This window comes from Dasypus novemcinctus, chromosome 26, assembly GCF_030445035.2.
Source record: "Dasypus novemcinctus isolate mDasNov1 chromosome 26, mDasNov1.1.hap2, whole genome shotgun sequence".
Taxonomy (NCBI): Eukaryota; Metazoa; Chordata; class Mammalia; order Cingulata; family Dasypodidae; genus Dasypus; species Dasypus novemcinctus.
Window position 1 is genome coordinate 19,501,335 of NC_080698.1, and position 13,549 is coordinate 19,514,883.

At 52.3% G+C, this 13,549-nt stretch overlaps 1 protein-coding gene across 2 annotated transcripts in view; it reads right to left on the bottom strand.

The window, feature by feature from the left end:
• Nucleotides 1-11,645, bottom strand: part of ACOX2 (acyl-CoA oxidase 2) — a 32,010-nt gene extending 20,365 nt beyond the window's left edge. The window contains exons 1-10 of one of the 2 annotated variants that reach the window (XM_058288232.1): nt 11,486-11,645; nt 10,898-11,060; nt 10,565-10,716; nt 10,042-10,149; nt 8,534-8,653; nt 8,194-8,309; nt 7,369-7,541; nt 5,282-5,444; nt 3,999-4,189; nt 2,220-2,399 (exon numbers count right to left, since the gene is read on the bottom strand). In XM_058288232.1, coding sequence (XP_058144215.1) covers nt 2,220-2,399; nt 3,999-4,189; nt 5,282-5,444; nt 7,369-7,541; nt 8,194-8,309; nt 8,534-8,653; nt 10,042-10,149; nt 10,565-10,716; nt 10,898-11,060; nt 11,486-11,645 — 1,526 coding nt within the window. The remainder of the gene's footprint in view (nt 1-2,219; nt 2,400-3,998; nt 4,190-5,281; nt 5,445-7,368; nt 7,542-8,193; nt 8,310-8,533; nt 8,654-10,041; nt 10,150-10,564; nt 10,717-10,897; nt 11,061-11,485) is intronic. The other variant, XM_058288233.2, reaches the window with a different exon arrangement.
• Between the last annotated feature and the right edge of the window lie 1,904 nt (nt 11,646-13,549).

Below are 13,549 nucleotides of genomic sequence, written 5' to 3' on the forward strand. Positions count from 1 at the left end.
TTACAATGAGGAAAACTGAGTCCCAGAGAGGTTAACTAACGTGTCCAGGATCATACTGCTGGGGAGGAGTGGACCCAGGATTTGGACCCGTTCTTTTTTTTTTTTTTTCAAAGGTTTCTTTATTTAGACCCCCACTCCCCCGTCATTGTCTGCCTTCTGTGGCCATGCGCTGTGCCTTCTTCTCTGTCTGCTTGTCTTCTCTTTAGGTGGCATCAGGAACCAATCCTGGGACCTTCTGGAGTGGGAGTGGGAGAGAGGTGCTCAATCTCTTGCGCCATCTCAGCTCCCTGGTCTGCTCCATCTCTTATTGTCTCTCCTCTGTGTCTCTTTTTGTTGCATCATCTTGCTCTGCCAGCTGTCTGCTTGGGCAAGCACTCAGCATGGGCCAGCTCTCTGCTTGGGCCAGCTTGCTTTCACCAGGAGGCCCTGGGAATCAAACCCTGGACCTCCCATATGGTAGGCAGGAGCCCAGTTGCTTGAGTCACATCCGCTTCCCTGGATCTGTTCTTAACCACCACATGGTAAATCTTCAGAGCCACGGTCCCAGAGCCGGCCCATCTTTCTGCTGCAGACTCCACCCTGATACCCATTTTCTGGAGCCAGGCATGGCTGGATGAAGAGAAGGGTTTTTCTCTATAGGCTGGTGAGGCCTGACAGTCACCCAGCCTGCTCCAAGTTCTACCCAATGGACCTTACAAAAAAAGGCCAACCTTTGATTTTCTATTTCTATTTCCCACCCATCCACTCATGACCCTTGAAATTTGTATGCACTGTGAACTGTATATTAAGCAATATTTACATATTACTTTGCCAGAGAATTAGATATGTAGGACCTCACATTGAGTTCCAAGCAAAAAGAAATGTAATGAGATTTTAGTTATTCTGAACAGCCTTATTTCTCCCTCCCTACCTTCACCAACTAAAATGTTAGCTCTGTGAAACCTGCAGTTTTTATTAGACTGGTTTATTTTTTATTTATTTATTTTTAAAAAAGATTTATTTATTTATTTATTTCTCTCCCCTCCCCCACCCCACCCCAGTTGTCTGTTCTCTGTGTCTATTTGCTGAGTCTTCTTTGTCCGCTTCTGTTGTTGTCAGCGGCACGGGAATCTGTGTTTCTTTTTGTTGCGTCATCTTGCTGTGTTAGCTCTCTGTGTGGGCAGTGCCATTCCTGGGCAGGCTGCACTTTCTTTCACGATGGGTGGCTCTCCTTACGGGGTGCACTCCTTGCGCGTGGGACTCTCCTACGCAGGGGACACCCTTGTGTGGCATGGCACTCCTTGTGCACATCAGCACTGCGCATGGGCCAGCTCCACACGGGTCAAGGAGGCCCGGGGTTTGAACTGCGGACCTCCCATGTGATAGATGGACGCCCTAACCACTGGGCCAAGTCCGCCGCCTAGACTGGTTTATTGATAGATGCCCTAGTGCCTAGAACAGGGCCTGGCATGTTGTAGGCATTCAATAAATAGCCGTGGAATAAATGAATGTCACAAGCTGCTTGTGGTCTGGAACTAAACCTTTCCTTGAAGCACAGATCAGGATATAGGACCTCATTATATACTGAGAATATTTTTTTCCAGTTTGTTTTTGGTATTCTAATTTGGGGTGAGTTTCAGGTTTCCTTTTTAGGTAGTTGATTCCTTCTTTTCCATGAGGGTGTCTGTGTTTGGCCAGAACCTCTCTTTATCCTTGTTCCCTGCTATGTTTGGACATTCTTTGCACACAGTAGGTGCCTGATAGAACGAATGAGCCTTTGCTCTTGTCTGAGTTCTCTGGACTCTATTTGACCCTGGAGATAACACTAATTCTATCCCTTGGTATAGTCCTAGTCTTAACAATTATTTTTATATTAGGCATACAAATGTTGCTTTATTTATTGATACTGATTTACAGATACATTACTAGGATTTGCATATGGGCACATTTGTTGTACTGCAAATGCCCTTAGGAATCTAAAGATTTTAAAAATTCCTCTGACTGGCCAGAGAGATGATGTCCATCTACCCCCTTGACCAGGATGGGGAAATGCAGGTGGCCCGTGGTTAATGGGTGTGACTTCCCCCTTCTCTCTGCCCATGGAGGAAGGAACTGAGAAGACCGGGAGGCTGGGGAAGGAGGTGGGTTCACATCCATGCATGCCTAACCACACCCAAAGGCCCGGGTGGGGAAGGAGTCTTCCCCTGGGTGATCTGACTGATTTCCTGGCCTGGGCTTACCTGGCTGCCACGTGTGCCCAAGCCGTGGTGTAGAGCTCTGGGCAGAGGAAGTCGGCTGCCCGCTGGGCTGGGCACCTGGCCAGGCTGGGCACGGCGAGATAGGTGACAGACTGAGGGAGAGACTTCTGCGATGTGGTGCCTGGGGGCACCTGAGCCTTCAGGCAGTTCTTCACCAGAAACCTGGGGGTAGCGGGACGCGGAGGCAGGTGTGAGGATGGGGCTCTCCCATGGGAGAACCCCCCTCCTTCTGGCCTCTCTGCCCAGCCTCCCTCCTTATAGTCACCCCTCCCTCCCAAGCCCCCTTGTACCATCCTCCCTGTGAGGCCCTCAGAGAGGTGCACCCCAAGGCTGCCACCATGAGCCCACCGTCGTCTTCTCCATTGAAACGGGGGCTGCGGAGCTGAGGCAGAAACTCTCAGGTCCTGAATATAATCCCCTTTGAGATCTGAGCAAACATCTCTTCTGTCAGTTAGGATCCTCTGATGTGGGGATTTATGAGGAATTGCACAGTGACTATGCAGAAATTAAATTCTCAGAGCCAAATGAAGAAGAAAAGGACAAATGCAAAAGAGCTACGGAGATTACAGGTGACTCATCACTTCTTCCTTATGGTACTTCAGTGGTTACCCGCTCTGCGCTCAGGCAGCCCCGGATTCTGATGCAGCCCCACCAAGGCCCTAGCAGAAGTGGCATCATGGCTCTAAGCCTCTCAATTTCTCCATCTCTAGGGGGGGATGATCATACTCGCCTGATACGGGGTTTGTGAGAACCGAAGGAGATAATATTTGTGAAGTGCTGAGCACAGAGTGCCTAAGAAATGAGAATGCATTCCTTTTGTAATTTGGGGATGGGGTGAGTGGAGAATCTTTATCTATTCTAAAAAATCCAACAAATGGTATGTGTTGGCCAGAAGACTCTGTTCTTCTCACACAGGGAGAATTCACCTGAGAACATGCGAGTGACTTCGCCGGCCATGAGCCCCATGGACATAAGAGGGATGAAAAGAACATGCCCATTGGAGGAGGCTGTTCCCGTCTTCCGTGTGCAGGCCCTGGGCTAAGCCTGGGCCATCTGCAGTGAGAAAGGCCGGCACGGTCCCTGCCCTCAGAGAGCTAACTGGGGAGCAAAGCTAACAAGGTGAACCTGAAAACGAGATGATTACAGATTGTGGCAACTGCTGTTAAAGAAGGAAGGTAACGTTGGTGGGAGGGTCGGGGTGATGTGACTTTGGAAGGAGTGGTTGGTGAAGAAGTGCCATTTTGGCTGAGTCCTGATGGAGGAGAAGGAACCAGCCGTATACTAAAGGGGGGCCCGGGAGTTCCAGGTGCAGGTACAGCAAGGGCAAGAGACCCCATGGTGAGAAAGGAGTGTGGGGCTGGAAGGAGCCAGCGGAAGCAGGAGGCTGTGAGAGGCAGGGAGGAGGCAGAGCCCAGGTCAGGGCAGCCGTGGAAGAATTCTGAGCAAGGGAAGGATGTGATCTTCTCTAGGCTTTGAGAAGATGCCTCTAGGTCCCTGTGGAGAAAGGACTGAAGTGGGGTAAGGAGGCTGCAGGGAGATCAGAGAGCAAACTGGTGCTGTTGTCCAGGCAGGAAGGGATGGCAGCCTGGCTGGGAGCAGTATGGCTATCCGGGGGAGAAGCAGATGGACTGGAGACACACTGTGCATGCTGAACAGCCCCAGAACAGCCCTCCCTGAAGCCTGCCCAGAAGCTTCAGCCCAGCAGGAGCTGGGTGGATCCCTGAGGGGTCAGCCAGAAGCCTGGACCAGCCAGGGGCTCACCTGGCCGTCTGCAGGTAGAGCACGGTATTCTCCCCCTCGTAGGTGCAGGCGGCTATCAGCGTGGTGACCACGGATGGCAGGCCACTCAGCATCGAGTAGCCATGCCCACCACAGGCCCTGCGGCACATCTCCGCCGCCTGGACACACAAGTCCGTCATCAGGGCCTTCAGACCTGCACTCAGGGCGTGGAGCTGTGGGAATGGGAGAGGGGGGTCAGGTGGTATGAGGTGGTTTCCTAGTAACAACCATGCTTACCGCTTATGGAGCTCCTACTGTACGCTGAGGACAACTCTGTGAAGTAAGAATTGTTTACTCGGTTTACAACTTATAAATGAGACAGCTGAGGCGCAGAGAGCTTATGTGACTTGCCCAAGGTCACACAGTTAGGAAATGTAGCTCTAGGGGTAATAGGAACAAAGGAAAACCTGGCCAGGCAGTGTCTCCAGGGTCTCTGGAGGAGGGTGCTGCCTGGATCAGGCTCAGCACCATCCAGGAGTTATGGATTTTGCCTGTGATGATGGGTGCCCACCATCACCCATTGTTCCTGGTTGTCGGAGGGGCCACAGGCAGCAGGCCTGGTTTGAATTTTTGTTCTTGAAAACGCATACCCATTTTTAAGCTTTCATGTCCTTGGGAGGAAGGCCATGTCCCTTAACCTCTCTGTGCTTTGGTTTCTTCATCATTTATAAAATGGGGATATAAAGGGTGTCTATTAGGCCGTTGGAAGGATTAAACAAACTAATGCTTAAAGCGCACAATGCCTGGCACAGACTGAACCTTAGCATATATTAAAGTTGACAGTTCTTTATGTGAAATCCTTGTGGCAAGTGAGCTTTGGACTCAGTATTTTTTGGGTTTTAGGAAGGTAAAGCCCTTCATTTAAGGAATATTATACATAATACCCCGAGTGGGACCTGGGGCAACAATAGTGATCAAATGCTTGAATATTTCTGCTGCAAAATCTGTTCATACTCAGTGGGATAAATTGGGTCCCCAAATGAATTGGAAACAACTTTTGGGGTTCAGAGCTTTTTCGGTTTCAAATGCATATTAGGGATGTGGACCTGTAATCCATGTAATATTTGTGGTTATTTCCTCTAACATTCTTGGAGCTTTCTGGGGGCCAGGGATGGGAGGATTTATATGCCTAGCCACCCTGGGTGCCCCTGGGTGGTGGGAAGGCTGGGGCACAAGGCAGGAGGGGCAGAGGGACCAGGACCCGCAGGTAGAGTAGTCTCAGTTGTCCTCCCGCAGCAGCCCTTGCCCCCAGAGACAGTAGGTACCTCTGGCAAGAGGTCAAAGTCTTTGTTCAGAATGGCATCATGGGAGCATTTGAAGAATTCCATGATGCTGAGTCCTGTGAAATGGAAAGCATAGGCCATGGCCAGTGGAGGAAAGAGTTTCTGTTGCTGCGTCTGGTAGTCCAGGATTTTTGCCTCCGGGTCACTGAGGGGAAGAGAAGCGGAAGATTTAGAAGATTGTCACACAACCACAACCACCTTCCCAAATCCCCAGAGCCACAAAAACCTTGAAAACCAACATTTTTCAATAATTCACTGTAAAACCTCACTTGAAGTGAGATGAGGCTGTCTATAATCTTTTAAAAATTCCCATCTAGCATGAATAGTCACATACCTCACTGCAGAAATATTGGCATGTTTGATTATGGGTGCTGTCCCTTATCGGGGCACTGTCATATGCAGTGTATTATCTTTCTAAAATCTGAAAGTTCAGAATTCCAATGCATCTGGCTCCAAGGATTTCTGGTGAGGGGCTGTGGGCCAGTACCCCTGATGACTGAACCAGGCAGGGCCTTTTACTGCCCCAATGCACTTGCTGTGTGCTGGGGGAATGTGTCGAGCTTAAATGGTAAATCTTAAGTTGTAAACTTGCATCCAATTGGAGTCCCAAGTCCATACTTTTAATCCAAGGTAGGGACTGTGTCTGCTTTGTCCCCTGCTGTGTCCCCAGGGCCTGAGATTCTGTCCAGTAGAATCTGTCTTGCAGTAACTATTCACAGATTGAAAGAAGTCTGAATGTGGCAGCAGCCCCTTATATAGACACGGACTTATTATGACCATCCTTGGGAACACTTCTGCATTCAAGAAAAATGGATCCCAGGTGGGACATCATTGGCAGCACCTTCTTCCCAGCACCCCTGTCCTCCAGAGAGGACCACCATCTCCCACTAGCCCAGAACGCTGAAGCCAGGACTGGCTGAGGCCACCTTGGGATTGCCAGAGGAAAGGGAGTAAAGCTTGGGGGCCTGGGCTAAGGGCTGACATGTTTTCTCATGTCTCCCTTGGCAGCATCGAGAAAGATAGCTCTCATCACCCCCATTTTGTGGATGAAGATACCGAAGGATAAAGAGGTGAGATGGCTTGTTTAAGCTCCCACAGTGAGCACATGGCCAAGCCAAGTGTGGCACCCAGGTCTGCTTAGCGTCCAGCTCTCAGACCAGTTTGCATAAAACTCCTGGATCCCAGAGCCCACAGCGTGAAGCTTCCCCCAACTTTCCACTCAAAACCACACCCAAGTTGTAGTTCCAATGATGTCACTCTTCACTTTATAGGCAGATGAGAAAAACAAAGGGAGGGCAAAGACCTCGCCTGGGTCACACAGCAAGCACAGCCATTCTCAACAAAATAGACCCAAACTTTTCTTTTTTAGGAGGTACCAGGGATCAACTCAGGACCTTGTACATGGGAAGCGGGTGCTGAACCTCTGAGCTACATCCACTCCCCAAAGAGAGCTGGTTTTATCATTTGTTTGTTTTTAGGAGGTACTGGGGATCGAGCCGAGGACCTTGTACGTGGGAAGCAGGCACTCAAGCACTTGAGCTATATCCACTCCCAAAAATGGACCCAAACTTAAGCAGAGATAACATAGTTGGATGTTGATAGTCACAGCCAGACAGAACCAAGTGAGTTCAACCACACAGTCTCAAAGGAGAGTTAGGCTTTGCCAGACACAGCCAGATACCCCGACACAAAAACACGACCAGCCACAGTCAGACATAGCTTCACATAGACAGAGCTAACCCAGACACGCGCAGGCTGTTGTGGCCAAACACGTCGGACTCGGACAGACACAGACCAGGTCAGATCCAGCGGTACAGAACCCAAGACATAGGTCAGACGTGATTGCACAGAACCCTGCAAGGCCAGATACCGGCAGACACAGTTTGGTCTAACCAGTCACTGGGGCTAGAAGGAGCCAGATAGAGACCCCAAAGACATGACCGGAGGGACAGACAGTGTGTGTGTAAGGGGTGGGTGGGATAAGGTCTACTCCCAGCACCCTGGGGGCGGGCACTCTGGGGCCAAGAGGTAGCTGTGTCTTCTGTGGTCAGCCTCTGGGCACCCCTTGCCTGGGCCGGAGCCGGGATTGGCGGCGGACGACTGAGTAGCGTATGGCGATGACACAAGCCTTCTGCAGCTGCATTATGATCTCGCCCGATAGCATCGCCACTCGTGTCACCACCATGGTAAGGTAGTTGCTCTGTGGCTTCCCGAATTTTACGTAGGTGCCATCTGGCAAGACCTGTGTGGACCAAGAATAGGGATTGGGCCTGAGCCAGGGCTCCCCGGCCTGTCCTACGCCCAGAACTGGGGGCCTCCGCTCTCCGTGGCACCACTGTCCTCGAGCTGCTCATCTACAGCAGGCACAGCACATTCTGGAACGGTGGTCAACCGACTGCGCTGTTAAAACACTCCTGCGCTTGTTGCTGGACAACCTCTGCCCACCCCGATTACAGGGTTACATCTCCTCTCCTGGGATACCCATGGATCTCCTTACGCTCCACAACTGAAAGGGTCATGCCTGGCAAAGTGGGAGTCTCCAGAACTTCCTCCAGCACTCTTGCTGGTGTTTATTCAATGATTGGTTGTGTCCAGGCCTCTCTGCTCTGGGATTTCCTTGTCACTCTATCCAATGATCACCCTGCTACCCAGTGGGTAGGGATGACTGATGATTCTCTTATACGCAAATGAGAGCTCTGAGGCTCAAAGATCCACACAGTTCCTAAGACCTGAATTTTGCCCAGGTCTGTGGGCCACCAAAGTCTCTCAGGGGAAGGCACTCCACAAAACAGCTCTGTGGAAGAGGATTCTGAGCCAACAGCAACTGGCGGGGGTCCACTACCCCCATTCCAGGCAGAGCAGGCCTGTGGCATCCCTTCCCCGAGATCCCGCACCTGTGCAAAGCGATTCAGCATGTTCTCCCTGGGGACCCGCACGTGGTCCAGCCGCAGGAAGCCATTGTCTAAATGGTTTAAGTCCATCTTGGGCCCAATGTCTCCAACAGTGATTCCTAGGAGATGGAGATGGGGATGTGCATCAGTTGGGTGCTTGCTGTGTGCCAGGTACCACACACACATTCCTGCTCCTCTGAGCTCCAGCAGCCTGTGGCATCGGGGTGTTGACACCTGCTTTGCAAGTGAGGGACATGAGGTCAGACAGGTGCTGAATCTTGCTCAAGGCCACCCAGGTCTGCCCAACTGCACCCCTACCTGCTCGAGGGCAGGATGGCCTTACCTGGAAGTGGGGTGTGGTCCTCGAGGCTCCGGATGGGCACGATAAAGGCGTGCATGCCTTGCCGGGCCCCCGAGCAGATCAGCTGGGCCAGGACCAGGGCGTGGGTGGCCGACCGTCCCACTGCGGGCAGAGGGGAGAGGCCCAGCGTGATCCCCAGGGTACGAGGCCCCGGCACGCAGAGCAGACAGGATAGCCCCCCTACCCTAGACTCCTGGGGCCGGGGGCACTGGTAGGTACCTTTGGGGTTTCGAAAAGTCACTGATCACAGACAGGGGAAGTTACCCCCACAGAGCCAAGAGCCAGAAGAATCTAGTGGTGACTTGCCAAAGGAGTTGTAAAATGAACAAGCTCCCCTGCCCCTCCACCAAAAACCTTCAATCACTCACTCTGCCATCAGCCTCATGATAATGAATGCAGATCATTATTATTTATCCAAACCTGATGTGCTAGGTGCTGTGCAGTTGCTTTCCATATACTAGCTCCAGTTCTTGCAGGGTGGGAAAGATGAATCTCATTTTCCAGATAAGGAATCTGAGACTTAGAGAGCAGAGTGACATGTTCAAGGTCACTGGGCTGGAGGGGGCAGAGCTGTAATTTGAACCCTAGGCTGCCAGACCTCAAAGTCTGATTTCTTTTCTCTGCAGTTTTGAAAGCAGTCCTTTTCTCTCATTCTCTCATCCCACTGTCTTCTCTCTCTCCTCTTATGGCTTGCTCTCATTTCTGGTGCCTCTCGCTCTCTTTCACCCCCCTCTCTTTTTTCTCTGCCTGTCTCTCTCCCCTCGCTGTCTCTATCCTTTTGCTTTAGTTTGGACTCTTCACATTTCATCTATTCTTTTCCACATAAGACATTCAGTAACTGGATCCCCAGGTCCCACGGATGTGTCCTCAGAAGTGAATTCACAAGTTGGAGGAAACCCGGGCTTTGGGGCCCCCTCCTGGCGCCTGGCAAGTAGGGCCAGGCCCCAGCCTTGGGGAGGCACAGCGTGGCTGCCTCCTGGCAGCCGCAGGCGTGGTGCGGGGCTAGGCGGCCTTTCTTGCTAAGATGGACCCTGCACTGGTGCTAGTGTGGACTTGAGCTTTTCTGGGTGTTTGGAGCAGGGGTGAGGAGGGGTGTTGTTTCCTCAGAAACTAAGTAATCACAAGGCCTTGTGCCCCAGCTGATCATTCACCCAGGAGATGAAAGGAACTGGGGTTGTGTATGGGGAGTGTCTGGGATGAAGCCGAGTGTGAGTGTGTGTTTGAGAGAGAGGTCTTGCCCCTCAGTCCCCAAAGGCTGGGTTGATTTTCTCATCTACTTCAAAGCTCCCTGTGGACCTCCCAGGCACCCACGGACAAGATTCTTAATATCCCAGCTGTTTCACAGAGTAAGAGCGTGAGGCTCAACTTGGTGAACCGACTTGTCCGTGGTCACCAGTCTAAAACGGGGGAGCAGTCTAAGTTGTTGGAGCTCAGACTGGTTCCCCTTCCCCTTGGGCAGAGATGGAGGTGAGGCGTGAACAGATACTCACTGTCCCCAGGCCACCACTTGGTGGCAGTCATCGTGGGGCTGTGAATCTCAAACTCTTGGGTGGCTGGGTCATAGGTGGCTTCAGTCTCCAGGCCCGGAAGATATGACCCTAGGACCAAGGAGGGGAGTTAGACACTGGGCCAAGGTGGGGTTCTTACCAGGGGAGCAGCTTCTGGGCAGGCCTGGAACTCTGACACACCAGCCTGGGATGGGGCAGAGGTCAGCCCCTAGCTTTCCTCATAGGTATTTCCCCCTTTTCGGTCCTGGGCTCTGTGGGGGACGCATGGCCAGGCCACAACAAAGAATGGTTGCTGACGCTTCCAGAAGGAATGACTTGCCCCACCGTTAGCCCGCAGAGTATATTTGTGCAAATTAGAAGGCACCCCTTCCTCAGGACCCTTGACTGTCACCTGCTGGAGAGTTTTCCTATTAAATATTCAGATCTAGACGACTGAGATGTGAACGGGCCCTCTGGAGTTGTGCGGTGTACAACCTGAGCACTGCATGCAGCCACGCTTGCTCACCGTGTCCCAGTTCTGTCTGGGCATATGTAGCGATGATCTGGTACTCTTGGCAGAGCGGGTGCCATTTGGCAATCTGCTCCTCTGAGCCCAGGCTCTCAAGGGATTTTAGGAAGATATAGTGTAAAATGAAGACGATCTCTCCAGAAAGAGCTCTGCGGGGGAGAGACACTGGTTGAGTAGCTGGCTGGAGACAAAGGCTTGGGGACCCTCAGCCTGTGCAGGGTGCAGGGGGGGAAGGAACCCCTAGCATCTAGGTTCCCCAATAACCTCTCCTTTGTTGGGGGAGATGGCTCATGGGCTTGGGGGATTTCTTGATGATTCTAGGTAGAGCACCTGTAAATATAGTTCATTTGGGGACCATCCTTTGGCCAGCCCAGGCGTTGCATTGTCATCAGACTGTGGACTCTCTTCTGAACGGCGGCCTTGTAACGTTCATTCTGGGTCATGAAATAATTATCCTTCATGTTGAACACTGGGTCACTGTAGATGATGTTCTCTGCCGGGGACAGAGAGCAGAGAGGACTTAGGGATCTGGGTGAGGTTCTGGCACCTTCAAATCCCACCCATTTGCCTCATGGCCTTTGAAAGGGAGCCAGGCATTAGTATCATTTTGTAGATAAGATAACTGAAGCCCAGAGGTGGGCAAGGAGACTTGTCCAAGGTTACAGAGCTATGTATTGGCAGAACCAGGATCAACGTCCAGTCTTCTGCTGCCTAGGATTCCTCCGCGCCTGACAAGGATTCAGAGTATATCGGCATGTTAAAGATCCCTTTGTAGTCCAAAGGAATGACTCTCTGTAAGTGGACTTTTGAGGGCAAAGCTGGTTATTTGGAGGTAGGTCTGCTAGTGAAGAACCACCCTTCTTTCAAGACAAGCATGTGAGCAGAATGCAGCTGCTCCGTTCCCCAGCCCCCTCTTACCAACTTGCCTCCGGATTGCAGTGTTCTGGGCCCCTTCGTCAAGGATGTTGGTGAGACGTTCCACATCGAAGGACGGCTCGCCCCTCTCGCTCTCTATGTCAGGGTTCACTTGCCTGCTCCAGGCGTCCCTGAACGACACGCGATGCACTGGGCTGCCCATTTGCCCCGAATCTTTCTGGTGTCTGAGGAGAGAGACCACACTGGCCTGGCAGCTCTGAGGGTCAAGTGGTGCTAAGAACCTGTGTGTGAGAGGAACAGCCCAGAGGCTGTTTGGTAGAAGAAAGCAGTCCTCCTGAAATACCCAAGGGCCACACTCCAACTCCTCCCCTTGAGAACTTCGACCGTGTGCCAGGCGCTGTCAAGGCCTTCCTGCAGTTATTGCTAAATGCACTTTACCTTGGCTGCCATCCAACCACAGAAGTCATGCTCTGCCCAAGGCAGGGTGGGCCCTGCCTTCTTAATGGCAAATCCGCAGCCTCTTCCAAAGCCCCCTTCTTCCACACCGTGGCAACTACCAGGTACCGTCTATCCTATTATGCAAGTCTCTCATGCCCATCTTCTCCTTGCACCCCCTCGGCCACCCCCGCAGGCCACCATCAGTTCTCACCTGGCCTTGCTGTTTCTCTCTGTTCTCCCTGTCTCCGTCTGTTCTCCCCGCTGTCAGGGTGAGCTCTTAAACTGTGAGTTACCTCGTTTCCCTACCCTGCTTGGAATTTACTCCTTGGTGCCCCCTATTTATGGGATAGAGTCCATGCTCCCTCCTGGGCCAACCCACCTCCCACCTGCCTTGTGCCTCTCCTGCCCTGGATCAACCTTCTTCCCTGGCGTTCCTCCGAAGTTCCAGCTTCCAGGGACCCCTCCTCCATGAAGGCCTCCTGGCTGCAGCATCCCCCAGGAAAACTGAGCACTCCCTTGGTGCCCTCACTGGGTGCTCTTAGGATGATAAGGACAAGTCCTCGTTTACTGGCATGACCCCCACCCCTTTCCAATGAAGCAGTGAGCACCTTCGGGGCTGACGCTGCATTTTTTGGGGGGAATGGATTCCAAGAGCCTAATTCACAGGCGCCATGGTAAATCTTTCTGCTCGAGGCCACTATTTTGATTCCCTTTTTTCCTCACCACAACCCTTTGGGTGCGCTGCTTTTATTATTGGCATTTTATAAAGAGGATAGAAACCTTGGGTAGGGGGGTGATTTTGCAAGGTCACTCCGTCACACGTAGCAGAGTGGGATTTAAACCCAGGCTTCCAAACCAGCGCTGCTCGGCAGGTCTGTCACGCTGAGGATCTCTAAATGAGGGACAGGGCTGTGGAGGTGCTGACCAGGGGCCTGGCATGGTCAAGAGGCCCCATCGCCTGTCCCTTGGGCCACTGAAAGGCTACCTAGCCCACCTCGTCTCTTGCTTCACCGTCTTCCCCCCATCCCTCTGCCCGTTGCTCCCTCCCTTCGGGTCATCTTGGCCTCCGTGCTGTTTTGCTGCTCCTGGCTCACTCCGCCTCTTCCCTCCGGGAGGCTGGGCCCTCTGCCTGGAACACGCTCTCCCTGTCATCTCCCGGACACCTCCTCAGGTTGTTTTTCAATGTTTCCTTCTCAGTGAGATCCACCTGACCACCCTCTTTAAAATGCCAAGCCCTTCGCCCAGGCCTCTCTACTCTGTTCTACCTTTTCTCTTTTTTGTGCAAAAGATCATTTATTCATGCATTATGGTTTTGTTTGTCACTGTCTCCCCTCTTCCCCAAACCCCTACTAAAATGTGAATACACTCTAAGAAGGCGGAGATCGTTGTCACTGCCTTTGGTAGCCCTCACGCTTAGGTCAGGGCCTGGCCCGCAGGAGCGCCTGGGAACTCAGGGTGGCACAAAAGGAAGCAGTGCTTGGAGGGGCATTACTGGCATGGCCCAGTCCTCGGGAGTCTTCCAGCCTGGCTTGCCCGACTCTTCTCTGCCCTGCCCGTGCCCGGTAACCATGGCTGTGGTCTAGACTGGCCTCTCTGTGACCACAGGACTGGACCTTCTGCAGGTGGCCCAGCCCCTTTTTCCTCTCCCAGAGGACCCCGACTTTGGCA